Below are 13,481 nucleotides of genomic sequence, written 5' to 3'. Positions count from 1 at the left end.
TCAAGCGGAACACCTGGAGGGGTGAAGGGACCCCAAAATAAAGAGTCTGGGTGAGTGACCGAAACCCAGCAGCCAGGGGTCCATTAAGTGGCCAGAGGACACAGTGTCCAGGATAAGGGACAGGGATGTGGCTGTGAGTCCCTGAAAGAAGGTGAGCCTCAGAGGCCGGCAGGGGGCAAAGCCAGAGCAGGACCAGACTTACCTGGTGGGTGTGGCATGAATTTTCCCCGCCCTCTACTCCCTCTCTTTCCCACTCCTCCCAACTCTCACCCTGGAGGACCAGAAACCACACAGCTAGCAGCCAGGGCTGGAGGAGGGAGACTAGGGCAAGGTGGGCAATGCACTGGGGTCCGCCCAGTGAGCAGCAGGGCCATGGCGCCAGGCAAGACCCTCTGATTGTGGAGTCAGCGCACTTTCTCAGGGAATTGGGCAACCCCGCGCCAGCTGACTTCCTGCCTCTCTGCTCCCCGACCAAGACCCTGCATGCACCCCAAGGTGGGGGCCCTCAGTCCCTTCTCCTATTTATAAATAGACTGCGAGAGGGGAAGGCAAAGAAAGACAGGCCTGGGGAGGGAGGAGGAAGTGGCCGCCAGCAAGACAGTGTCATCTGAAAGCACTGAAGCCGTAGCGCCCTCTGCCCTTCCTGCCAGCACTGACGAAGCACTGCGGGGGTCTCCAAGGCTTTTTGATTTTCTGGAGACCCCCCCACCGCCCCCCACTTAGATGCCAGTACCCTTGGGAAGGGGTCCCACTCCCAGCCTTCCCCAGGAGCACCCCTGGGCAGGGTGAGAGCAGGAAGGGGACGTGGTGGGAAGAAGGCCACGGGGGGAAGCTTCAGGCTTGAGGAGTACACATGCCCCACAAAACTTCTCTTTTCACAAAGTGGGAGAGACAGGGACTGTTCCGACCCAGGAGTAGCACCTACGGTGTGCAGACAGTGCTGAGTGAGCACGCTCACATGCATTCTCTTGTTTTATCTCTGCACCAACACAACGAGGTCAGCATCACCCCATTTTAGAGATGCAGAAACAGAGGCTTCCGGAGATACGATACCATGTCCGGGGCCACGTAGCCAGCAAGCGGCAGAACTAGTCCCAGCCGCATCTCCCTCAGTGTCCCCAGACAGGCTTATACCCCGTGGTCTTCTCTTGCTCCCTCATTTCACAGAGGAGAGGCCCAGAGAGGGAGAGTGACTCCCCGGAGAACACACAGTGAGCAAGGTGTGGGCGGGTTCAATGACTCTCCCAGGCAAAAGGGTCTCCAGGATGCCAGGGACAGACACTGCAGCCATGGAGCAGAGCAGAGGCGTCTGCCCAAGGACCCAGGGAGGGAAACTGGCTTCAACCAATAGAGAAACCACATCATTTCCATGGCAGGTCCCTGGGGCCCTGGCATATTCTGAGAGACAGCAGAACCATTTTGGCTTCAATCTTAGGGGGTTCTCGGGAGTCCCGCAGACTTCGGGGTGCAGCTGACACGGCGATGACGCCAGAGCCAGGCAGTGGAGGCTCGTCTGTCATCACGGAGAGGAACGGCATCTACGTCAGGAGGACCGACCACATCACAGGCGGCGGCCAAGGGTGACACATCCCACTCCCGGCCTGCTGCCTGTGATGTCGCTTTAGAAGTGAGCTGGGGGAGGACAGGAAGCCCGGGCTGGTATCCGGTTCTTGGGGTCAGGCTTTGTGCTAAGCACCGGGGTACAAAGATACCGGGGTGTGGTCCTTGCCCTCAAGGAACCCTCGGTCTAGTTGCAGAAAACACCCTAACCCTTTCCATCCCCTCCCAACACACACACCCCAGGCCCAGCCACCACCTACAACCTCCTCACTTTTGGTCCTCAGGCTTCCCAGACAGACCTGAAGCCACCTTCCTACACCAAGTCTGTCCTGAGCTCAACGTCCTCAGCTTGGGGTCCGGGGGCCGCTGCCTGGGCCCTGCCAGCATCTCCCACTCAGTCTTCACCTCACCCTGCATCATCCCTCTGGCTCTGGTACCCTCCTTCACGTGTCCTCCTGCTGCTACCTCTGCCCAAACATCCTGCCCTCCCCTCTTGCAGGGCTAACTCTTTGGCTTCCTTCAAGAGTCCTCTCCACTATCATCTCAAGGAAACCTTCTCCGGACCCGCAGATGGGGTCAGAGGTCCCCCTTGAGGGCTCCAGCGACAACCCAGGTATATCTCTCTAATTCATGGACCACCTTTCGGTTAATCATTTGCTTCCCTGTGTCTCCCCGTCTGCACCCTCGAGCGTGAGCTCTGAACCAGACACCTGGGTTTCGGTCCCAGCTCTGCCACTCACCAGCCTCAGTTTTGCCATCTCTGAAACGGGGACAAAAGCAGTGCCCACCTCATGGGGCTGTTATGATTCACTGGGCCAAGGCGTGTGGAGTGCGCCATGCCCAGCGGCAGCGAGAGCTGAGCGTTAGTCGTTGGGTTTTTATTACTCATGGCTCTACACCCAGCCCAGCGCACAGCCCACAGCGGGTACCTAACAGATGCTGAATTGTTTAACAGAAGCAAAAGGTTTCATTTCCAATTAGTTGAAATGAGCTGGGGCTAGCAGGAGAACTCGGCAGGAAACGGGCTTATATAGAGAGAGGGTGGCGTCCCCAGAATGGCAGAGCCCCTCATGGCCACCGCAACCACCCTGACTTCTGGGTGGCAGTTTAAGCACAGAGCTCGGAAGGGGCTGTCTGGGGTGGGATCTTGGCTCTGCCTCTGGTGAGCTGAGAGCCTGAGCCCAAAGCTTAACCTCTGTGCCTCGACTGCTTCTCCTATCAAATGGGGATGATAATGGTACACCCTTCCCAGGTGGCCTTGAGGACAGAAGGCACTCGGGGCATGTAATGCATTAGACCCATGCCTGGCACCCACGAAGCACCCCCGGACGTCAGTCCTCGCTCAGGGTTTGCTGCACTCTCCCAGACCCCAAAGGAATGTGACAGAGGGGGGCCCTTTTATCCCCACCTCACCACTGAGAGGAAAACCAAAGCCCAGGGAGAAGGTCCCAAGGTCCTGGCAACAGAGGCAGGCAGGCCCCCAGGAATCCTGACCCTCTGCCCATGGGGGGCTCATCACATTTCATGCCTGAGATGCAAAGGCCAGCCCTGCCCAGCCTCATGTCCACCCCAGCAGCGGCCAGGGTGAGCGAAGCCGGGTTCACCCTGGGGCTGAGCACGAGAACTCCAGGAATACACGAGGGTGACACTGTCCACGGTCAGGTCGCAGGGACAGGGCTGATGCCATAGGCGCCTCATGTTGCAGGATGGGGTGGAGAGGGACGGCTCCCCTTTCTCCTGAGTGTCTCTGTCTCCACCCTAGGTCATTGGTCCAGCCCAAAGCCCAACTCCACCTCCCTGAAGCCTTTGATCCTTCCTTCCCGTTCTGCCACTAACCTCTCAGCCAGAGCTCTCGCCTAAACTATTGCAACATTCTCTCCACCTCATCTGTCCTTCCCACTGAGGCCTGGGTGATCTTCCTAATACACCCTCTGCTCTGGTCACTCCCTCACTCAAAAACTATCAGTGGCTCCCCGTTGCCTCAACTCCTGATAGGAAGTGAGTGTGGTAGCCGAAAGCACAGTCACTGGAAAAAAGATGCCTGGCTTTGAATCCAGACTCCCCTCTATTGGAGGGCAGCATCGAAGGAGTTTTGTTTTGTTTTTTTTTTAAATAAATGAGGCTAAAAAACCTCAGTCTTCTCATCTGCAGAATGGAACTGATAACAGTATATACCTCATGGGACTGTTGTGAGGATTAAATGAGATAACACATGTAAAGTGCTTAGTAAACGCTCTACAAATTACAGTGGTGGGCTTTCCTGGTGGGCACAGTCGTTGAGAATCTGCCTGCCAATGCAGGGGACATGGGTTCGAGCCCTGGTCTGGGAAGATCCCAGATGCCGCAGAGCAGCTGGGCCCGTGAGCCTGCGCGTCTGGAGCCTGCGCTCCGCAACGAGAGGCCGCGACAGTGAAAGGCCCGTGCACCGCGATGAAGCGTGGCCCCCGCTCGTCGCAACTAGAGAAAGCCCTCGCACAGAAACGAAGACCCAACACAGCCAAAAATAAATAAATAAAATACTGAATACATAACTACTTAAAAAAAAAAAGTTACAGTTGCTACAATGTTTTAATTTAATTTTAAAAGTTTTTACTACTTCCAGAAACTGGTCCTAAACAGCCTACAGCTTCAAGTGCCATCGCCACCCCTAACAGGCCTGTTGCTCCAGCCAGCATGGCCCAGCTGCTATCCATCCCCTGCTATCCCCACTCCTGGCATCCACCCAGCTGCTATCCCCTGCTACCCCCACTCCTGGCATCCACTCAGCTGCTATCCCCTGCTATCCCCACTCCTGGCATCCACTCAGCTGCTATCCCCTGCTATCCCCACTCCTGGCATCCACCCAGCTGCTATCCCCTGCTATCCCCACTCCTGGCATCCACTCAGCCCGATCCTGACCACCCTCCAGGGCTCAGCTTTTAAAAAGATCCTTGTGTGGTCACTGCGGGAAGAGGCATGTGGGGGACAGAGTCAGGAAGGTGTCAAAAGATGACGGGGGTGACCAAGGGGCCAGGCCAGGAAGCGAGTGAAGCCATGGGGTGGGGGGGGAGGGGCTTGAGAGAGCTAGGAGGACAGGACAGGAAGGAGCAGAACTGGGGGCTTGTGAACGCGGAGCAGGAGGTGACAGGCTCACCAGGAACAAGCTGAACCTCTGCGCGTGGCAGACAGAAGCGGGGCTCTGGGTCAGCAGGACGGAGGACACGGAGGGGTGCCCAGGATGCTGGCGGCCATCCCGGTAACTAAAGCCAAGTGCTGGGAGCCCTTCCCTAAGAGTCACTGTCAAGTCCAGACCTGGGCCTTGAGCTGGAGACCCACAGAGGCCGGAGCTGCAGGCCACCTCCTGCCCAAAGTCACTCACCCTCTCTATCCCCTTCCCCCTCCCCTTTGTCTAACACCCAGGCTGGGCCAGGTCTCTGCTGATCTCCACTTCCAGCTGGGCCAGCTGGGGGTCAGAGAGGAGAAGGGAACTGGTCAAGCCCTCCGGAGCTGGAGGCTGAGCCAGGGCTGGGCCCTGGACCCCCACTCCCAGCCCCACGCTCCGGTCCCTTCCGCAGCCTCCGGCATCTCTCCTGAATGGCACTGGAAAAGGCTCTCCACGGACAGTCCGGCAGATGCCCATCCAGGGCCCCCTGCCCCAAATCCCTCCCCGTGCTGCTCTCACCCTCAGGCCCTCTCGGTTCCCCGAATATGTGGCCAAGTCAGCCACACCCACTGCAGGGCCAGGCTCAGGTGGAAACAGACAGGTGGGCCCCTGTCTGGACAGCAGAGGAAAACAAAAGCCCCTGGGGATTTCCTCCAGCCAAAGCACTGAATCAACCCGGGGTCCCAGCTCTGAAGCTGGGGGCAGAGTAGTGGTTTGCTGGCCAAAGGGATCCAGCCGTGTCCCTCGACGTCACCCCACACTGCCAGTTGTCCCCACGTGTGCCCACTCAGTATCTGCTACCAAGAACGGGAGGACGGCTGGCCGGCCCGGGGCCTGGGAGATGGGCTCTGCAGCCGTGTGAGCCGGCTAACAGGTCTTGTTCTAGTAACAAAATGGATAGTCTTGCGATCCTCAACCTCCGCAGGTGACACCTGAGATGCAGCTTGTTCCAACCTCCCCTCTTCTGAAAAGAGGAAGTGGAGGCTGAGAGCTAGGGCGGTGTGTCACGGTCAACAGGCCACCAGGGCAGAGACAGACCAGAGCTGGAGTCTGGACTCTCCTGCACAGCTGCCCCGCCCCCCAACCCCCCCAGCACTGCTCACACCTGGGGCAGATGGAAATCGACTCCTTCAAACCCCCGTCGGTGAACAGACACTTTCTCTTCCTGGGCTCGCACCTCGAGTGCCCCAAACCACAGTGATGTCACCACCACCTGTGACCTCATGACACGACACGATGGAAAATGACCGTGGGCCCCAGAGTCCCAGCCCCACAGTCAACATCTCAGCAGAGGGGCACAAACACCCAAAGCCCTGGGACTCAGAACCAGGGGGACAGCTGTGAGTCCATCACAGGTGACAAAGCCTTCTTCAAGGAAGCCCACCCCCCACCCCGCACTCAAGGCTTCCCCGAACCTGTGGGATCCCAGGCGGCGGGCCCCGCAGTGATGCCCACAGCACGGACTTTCCCGTGGTGCCCCAAAGGGTCTGGCTTCTGAACTTTAAGAGGGGCTAATTAGGTAGTAGGGGGCAGGGAGGTGGGAAACACGTGAAGCCTGTTCTGCGTCTTGTCTCGGATGCCAGCTAACCAGCAGCCAGGAATTCTTGAAGCTACTGCGGCCTGAGTCAAGGAAATCGTTCCAGCTAAAACAAGTGGGACTGAGGTCAGCAAGAAGAGAGACTGGGAATCAAAGATATTAATGGTGGGGAGTGGTGGACTCTCCTTCCTGGGAAAACTCTTAGACCCCCCTCGCCCCCAGTCTGTGGCCTCCATCAAGCACAGGCAACACTGATACTTCCCCAACATTCCAAGGGAGTGTCAGGATCAGTGCTGTTGGGTTTTATAGATAGGGGTGCTTAGGCCCAGAGAGGTTAAGTAACCCGAGCGAGGTCACACAGTGAGCCGGTGACCACAGTGTACAGATGGGAACTCTGGTCTCTCGGGCCCCAGGCCAGTGCTCCTTCCTCAGGGTCCTGCTGTCTCGGAAATCACTTGGAGGCTGGGGGATGGACAGCATGACCTCAGAAGAGCCTTCACAAAGCTTCCCCTTTTCAGGGTTACAGGTAAATACAGCCTTCTGGATCACGGAGCTCAGAGATGGAAGAGATTTTAAAGACAGCCTGGAATCAGCCCATGCCCATCTTGCAGGTGGGAAAGTCGAGGCCTTCTGCATCCCCTTCACAGAGAGGTCATGAGACTCCTCTATTCTATGCCACATGTGCCCCTTGCTCACCCTCAAATGAAATCCAGCACCTGTCACTCACTGAAAGGAGTTGGGAGGGGGAGGGGAGGATTTCCTGACCCCGCAGCCTGTGCCACATGCCAGGCTCCTAAGGCCAGGCAGTTGGGTAGGTGGTGTGAGAGGCCCTAGGACGCGGGCTCTGGATCAGGAAGCATAGCCAGGAGAAGGCGGGCAGGAGGGAAACTGTCCTCAGGGATGCTGGGCAGGAGCTCTGGGCAAGTGGAGGTCTGCCCCCCCTACCTCAGAGCCCTGTGGCTCAGAGACAGGGAATCCGCCTCCACGGTGACTCCCAGGCCCTGCGAAGCCACAGATGCTCAAATAGTCACCAATGGGCTGCACAGCATATAAAGCACTTTCAATCCTGACAACCAGCCAGTGAGGTGAGGGATCATTTCTATTTCACAGATGGGAACACAGAGGCAGGCTCCCAGAGATGGAAAGACTTGTCAAGGCCACACAGTCTATAAACAGCAAAGTAAGAAGTGAGCCAAGGTCTGTCCAGTTCTGAGGCCAGAGCGTTTCTTCTAAGTCATCAATATTGCTTCCCTGGGGCCTGGCGGGGCGTCCAGAAGCGGGAGCCACAGCAACTCCACTTTGTTTCTGTTTCCCTTCATAGCACCCTTCTCTCCACCGTAACCCCTGGCTTCCCTCGCTGCCTGCTTCTGGGCAAGTCACATGCTTCCTGGGCTCTTGAGTCACTGCCAGTGGGTGGCCCTGTCACGAGCCAGGAGGGGGATGTGGGCGGGTGAGCACTTTGGGGAGAGCACCGCTAGCCTCAGCAGACTCAACACAGCAGAGGAAGAACCCAGAGAAATATCCCAGACAGAGTGAGACGAACTGGAGCCCAGCCCTGCCACCACTGGCTTTCCAAACTCTTCTGTCTCATCCATAAAGCAGGGTCATTATGAAGGTCAGATGAATACTTTTGGACATTAATTCAGTATTTTTTAGCACCCGCTACGTGCCAGGCACCGTTCTAAGCCAATGGTTCTCAACTGAGGCAACTCCCCCAGGAGACATTTTGCAGCCTCTGGAGACGCTTTTAACTGTCCCAAATGAAGGACTGTGCTGCTGGCATCTAGTGGGTGGAGGCCAGGGATGCTGCTAAACATCTTATAACTCGCAGGACGACTCCCACAGCAACCACATGGCCCGAATGCCAAGAGAACTGAGAACAAGAAATCCTCTTCTAGGCTATGAACAAGTGAACAAGTCCCTGCCCTCACCATGCTTAACACTCCAGTAGAAAGACACAATGCAAGTGAAAGAAATATAATAGGCCATGAGTGTTACAGAGGAAAACAAAGCAGGTCAGGGGAGTGAGAGTACCTGGTGGGGAGCTTTTATAGGTAGGATGGCCAGAGAAGGCATTCCTGAGAAGAATTCATTTCAGCAAAAGAAAGTGCAGGAAGGAGACCAGAGGATATCAACGGGAGGAGCATTCAAGGTAAAGGGGAAGCAAGTGCAAAGGCCCTGAGGCAGGGGTGTGTGTGGCATGTCTGAGCAATGGAAAAGCAGCCCACATGGCATAAACCTGAGAACTAAGTTGATGTGTAGAGCTGAATGAAACACACACACAAACACCCCACGGATGGCATCAAAACTCTCCCCCTGGGCTTCCCTGGTGGCGCGGTAGTTGAGAGTCGGCCTGCCGATGCAGAGGACACAGGTTCATGCCCCGGTCCAGGAAGATCCCATATGCCACAGAGCGGCTGGGCCCGTGAGCCATGGCCGCTGAGCCTGCGCGTCCGGAGCCTGTGCTCCGCAATGGGAGAGGCCACAACAGTGAGAGGCCCGCGTACCACAAAAAAAAAACCAAAAAAACAAACAAAAAAAAACTCTCCCCCTGCAACCTTCTTGGCTACTCCTCCAGGAGCCACTGGGCCAAACCCAGGACCACAGTGAGGATCACATCCTCAGTCAGCAAACAGGTTCCCCTCTGGCATATTAGACAGGGGACAAAGAGACATCCCAGGACTGCAGGTACCCTGGATCACCCATCTCCACCAAAGGCTAATGTCCCCAGGCCAAGCTAGGAGTCCCCAACCTCTCCCCTAACTCGAGCTGGCCCCAGGCCCCTAGGTATTGAGGCCCCTCAGCCTCAGGCCAACCCAGCAGGTAGAGATCCCCTCAGCCCCCTCCCAGCAACAACAGAAAGCCAGACAGCTAGAGCCCTGCCCATCCCCCTTAGATGACACCAAATGCTCACCTATCCTGCCAGCTGTACTGGCATTTGTCTGCTGAATGAATGGATGACGAGATGAATGAATGATGCATTCCACACCAGCCAGCAAATACAGCTTTTAAAGGAGGCAAACACCCTGCAGCCAAAGTGATTCTGCCACGCCTGCAGCAGCTCAGGTCTCCCTGGGGCTCTTTCTACAACTTGATTTATTACATCTGACACAACTGAGTATCCACTGTGTGCCAGGGACCCGGGTGGGGGCAGACGGGGGATACAGGCATGGGGAGGGTAGAGTAAGAAGAGCTTTGGAATCAGGCAGACCTGCATTCGAACCTCCCCACCCCCTACCCTCCAGTTCTATAATCCTGGGAAATACCATAACCTCTCTGAGCCTCAGGCTTCCACATCTCTAAATGGGAACGCCACCTTTTAAGAGTTGCTATAAGGAAGGTTTCAGCAAGATTCTGTAGTTAGATCCTAAGCATGCTGCCTGGTACTTAGTAGGCATTCAAACAACAGGTGCTATTGCGGTGCAGATAATAAGGAGGAAGACCCCCCAGTACCTGCCCTCAAGGAACTTTCCATCGATTGAGGTGGATAAAACACAACCAGATTAAAAAGCAGAATGTAGTCTGTCCTAGAGAGGGATGAAAGGCTGGGAGTTCAAAGAGCAGAGGATCAAATCCAACTGGGAAGGACTCTCCTGGTGGCACAAGTGGTTAAGAATCCTCCTGCCAATGCAGGGGACACGGGTTCGAGCCCTGGCCCGGGAAGATCCCACATGCCTCGGAGGAACTAAGCCCGTGTGCCACAACTACTAAGCCTGTGCCTTAGGGCCCGAGAACCACAACTACTGAAGCCCGCGCGCCTAGAGCTCGTGCTCTGCAACAAGAGAAGCCGCCGCAATGAGAAGCCCACGCACCGCAGTGAAGAGTAGTCCCAGCTCGCCGCAACTAGAGAAAGCCCACACACAGCAACGAAGACCCAATGCAGCCAAAAAAATAAATAAAATAGAAAATAAATAAATTTTTTTAAAAATCCAACTGGGAGAGTGAGGAAAGGCTTTGGCGTGGGGGGTGGGGGGAAACGTGCAAAAGACCCTTAAGGATGGGGGAAAGGGTGCACCACGGAGAGAGACAGCATGGAGTACGAAGATACACAATGGCCGTGTTTCGTAGGGTATAGGGTACGATGCAGAGGGGTGGCAGGAAACACCCGGAGACCTCACTCGCTCTGGCCTGAGACACCTGGGGGAGTTTCTGCCTTGGCCACTGGGAGCCTTTTGCTTCCCAGGCAGGGAGAGAGGCACTCCAATTTGAGGAGGGCCACCCCAGCGATGCCACCAAGGAGGATCAGTGGGAGAGGGGGCAGGGGCCAGGGGACCAGCTAAAAGGCTGTGAAGACAGTTCCGGAGGAGGGAACCTGAGCTGATACAGGAGCTGGGCACACGGGAGGGAAGTGAGAGACTCAGGAGAACCCCTCAAGCAACTCCAAGACTAGGAGCTGCTGTCCTGCAGAGAAGCCCTGTGCCTCCTCCCCCCAGGGGCTCATATGTCCCCAGGTTCGCTGAGGCACAGTGATGCCCCTAGTCTTGGCACACTGCAGTCAGGCTAGGGACCAAAGCCATCAGCATCCACACTCGAGTCTCAGACCTGGGACTCTCCTGACCTCCTCTGTTTACAGAACAACCTCTGGGGCAGCGCCCCCAGATCCCACCCTGGCACCAACTGTGAATGAGTCAATTCTGGTCTGACCACCTCCATCCTCTGCCCTTGAGAACTGAACTCTAAAGGTGTCTTTAGCCTTAGCCAGTGAGTCACCTCACATGAGTCAATGCCACCTCCCACCTTCCTCCCTGGTCAAGATATCCAGATGGGTCAGCACACACCCATCCATCAGGGTAAGATCGTGAGGAAAGGATGAGGCACACCTCCTCCCAGACAAGAGGGGAAAGGAAGAGGCGTCCCTTTGGAAGAAAGAGAGCCCCCCCATGCCCTTCCATGAAACACAAGGAGTTTGCTGAGCCTCAGTTTTCCTTCTCTGCAAAATGGGGCTATTCTTTTTTTAAAATTAATCAATTAATTAATTTTTTTGTTTGTTTGTTTTTGGCTGCGTTGGGTCTTTGTTGCTGCACGCAGTCTTTCTCTAGTTGTGATGAGCGGGGACTACTCTTTGTTGCGGGCTTCTCATTGCGGTGGCTTCCCTTGTTGTGGAGCACAGACTCTAGGCGCGCAGTCTTAGTAGTTGTGGCGCACGGGCTTAGTTGCTCCGCTGCATGTGGGATCTTCCCGGACCAGAGCTCGAACCCGTGTCCCCTGCATTGGCAGGCGGATTCTTAACCACTGCGGCACCAGGTAAGTCCAAAATGGGGCTATTCTGTCTTAGCAGACCATGGAGACAGCCACAAGAGGCAAAGGTGGAACAATCCTCTGTACACTCTCTCTCCCTTGCTATTGTGGTGGGTGCAGTTAGCGCTGAATAACAGCTCTGGGGTCTCTGCTCTCTCCATTTTCCTGGAGCCCCTTAGACATCATGTTTGTCTTGATAACCAGCCCAGAAGTCCTCCCTCACCCCTGTCGCCCAGAGCTCACAGATCCTTGGGGAGGTCAGCCCAGGGGAACCTGAGGGCACTGTCTCTCTCCCTATCACCCCAGAGTCCACAGACGGCAGGCTCTGAAGTGGCCACTGGACACTCCAGGTGGGTCCTGGGGAAGGCGTCTGGGCAAAGGGCATGGAAGACAGTCCACAGTCTGACTGTGCCCTTATTAGATGCTACTGCACACCTGGTCCTGTTCTTTTACACACGCAGCCCCAGTATTTCTAAGAAAGAGGAAAACCGTAGCTCAGAAGGGAGGAAGTCTTCTGAAGAAGGTGCCAGGCATCTGTAGTGGGGACAGAGCCCCAGTACAGATCACTGCCTACCCCCACCCCCAAGTCACCCCGGAGAGGCCAGGGGTCGCAGGGATAACGGGAGTTGGGTTTCACAGTCTGGCTGGGATCTGCCCAGGGCCCGCTGGCCGGCCACCGACGGCGGAGGGACCAAGGTGAGACTCCGGGTCGCGGTGGCCAGAGTTCCGGCCCCGGGCGCACGTGTGCCAAACCCGGGGTCCCCAGAGGGTCTCCAGCGGCGTGCATCTGATCCGGTGTGGCGGGTGCGGCGCCTCCGTCGCTCCGAGCCCCGCACCCCTGTCACGGCGCCCCGGACGCCCCGAGGCGGGGGACGCGCGCCAGCCTGGGGTGGATGGCATGGCGCCCCCCCCCCCCCGCCCCAGACAGGGTTGCGCGAGTCACCTACCTGGGTGGGCACGGCGTGCCCTGCGGCCCAGAGCTGCAGTCCGACGGCCAGCGCGGCCCAGAAGGCGGTGGGCACCATGGGTGCAGGCGGCTCGGCGGGCCCCTTGCGCCCTCGCGCCTCCGCTCCCGCTCCGCTGCCTCTGGCGCCTCCGACTGAAAGCGAAAGCCGGCGCGCGGCCAAAGAGAGGCCGGGGGGCGGGGCGGGGCGGGGTGTGGACACACCTCCTCCCCGCCCCACACAGCCGGCCGCCCCGCCCCCAACCCCCACCCCCCACGCCAGCTCTGCCGACCTAGCGCTGGGTCCATACCTCCAGCGCCAGCCACTCCCAGCCCTCTGAGACCCTCCAGCCTCCTTCTAACGTCCCCTCCCCTTCGAGTCACCCTTCCCAGCGGGGCTGGTGGGATGGGAGAGGGGGCAGGAGATCCGCATTGGGGTTGGGCTCCCACCAGGCTTGCGGCTGCCCCGAAGTTTTGTCTCTCGACCTGCCCTGCGTCCACCTACCCCTCCCACCTCTTGCAGGCTCCCCACTCCCTTGGCGGTGGGGCACGAATTTGGTGAAACATCCCACACAACTGACATTAGCTCACGGGCGTTCTAAATTATTCCCTCATTAGACGTTATCTGACTTTAGAGCCAGACCACCTGGGTCTGCATCTCTGCATTAACCTCACAGAGGTAGACTGAAGATTGAAAGTTATATAACACACATACTATAGTATATATTATATATGTATGTAAACTTACGAAGTAAGTATATAAGTAACTTAATAAGTTCTGTATACATCTTAGCTGTAATTACTGTTATTCATTTGCTCATTTATCCTTAAGCATTCCTCATGCCCTCCTCAGAGTGAGCCGGAGCCTGCCCTGACCTCCTTCTTGAGTCCCCTGTCCAGGTGGCTGACCAGTAAACAGAGGCTAGGACAGAAAGCTGTGGGAGCCCAGAGTGGGGCTGGCCCAGGCCAAGGGCCGTGAGGGCTGGTTCCCCTGGAGTTGACATCTGAGCACCCACTCCAGCTTCCAGCTGCACCCCCTGTGCTTTGAGTGCCAACCCTAA

General features: G+C 56.9%; 1 protein-coding gene across 3 annotated transcripts in view; it reads right to left on the bottom strand.

Annotated features, from left to right (window-relative positions):
* TNFRSF1B (TNF receptor superfamily member 1B) overlaps nucleotides 1-12,566 on the bottom strand; it is a 36,253-nt gene extending 23,687 nt beyond the window's left edge. For all 3 annotated transcript variants that reach the window (XM_067720868.1, XM_067720878.1, XM_067720884.1), the window contains exon 1: nucleotides 12,425-12,566. In XM_067720868.1, the coding sequence (XP_067576969.1) occupies nucleotides 12,425-12,502 (78 nt within the window). In that variant the 5' untranslated portion in view covers nucleotides 12,503-12,566. The remainder of the gene's footprint in view (nucleotides 1-12,424) is intronic.
* Nucleotides 12,567-13,481: the final 915 nt, after the last annotated feature.

This window comes from Pseudorca crassidens, chromosome 2 (genome assembly GCF_039906515.1).
Source record: "Pseudorca crassidens isolate mPseCra1 chromosome 2, mPseCra1.hap1, whole genome shotgun sequence".
Classification (NCBI taxonomy): Eukaryota; Metazoa; Chordata; class Mammalia; order Artiodactyla; family Delphinidae; genus Pseudorca; species Pseudorca crassidens.
Note: the sequence above shows the minus strand (reverse complement) of the source record. Positions and strands in the feature narration are given on the sequence as shown.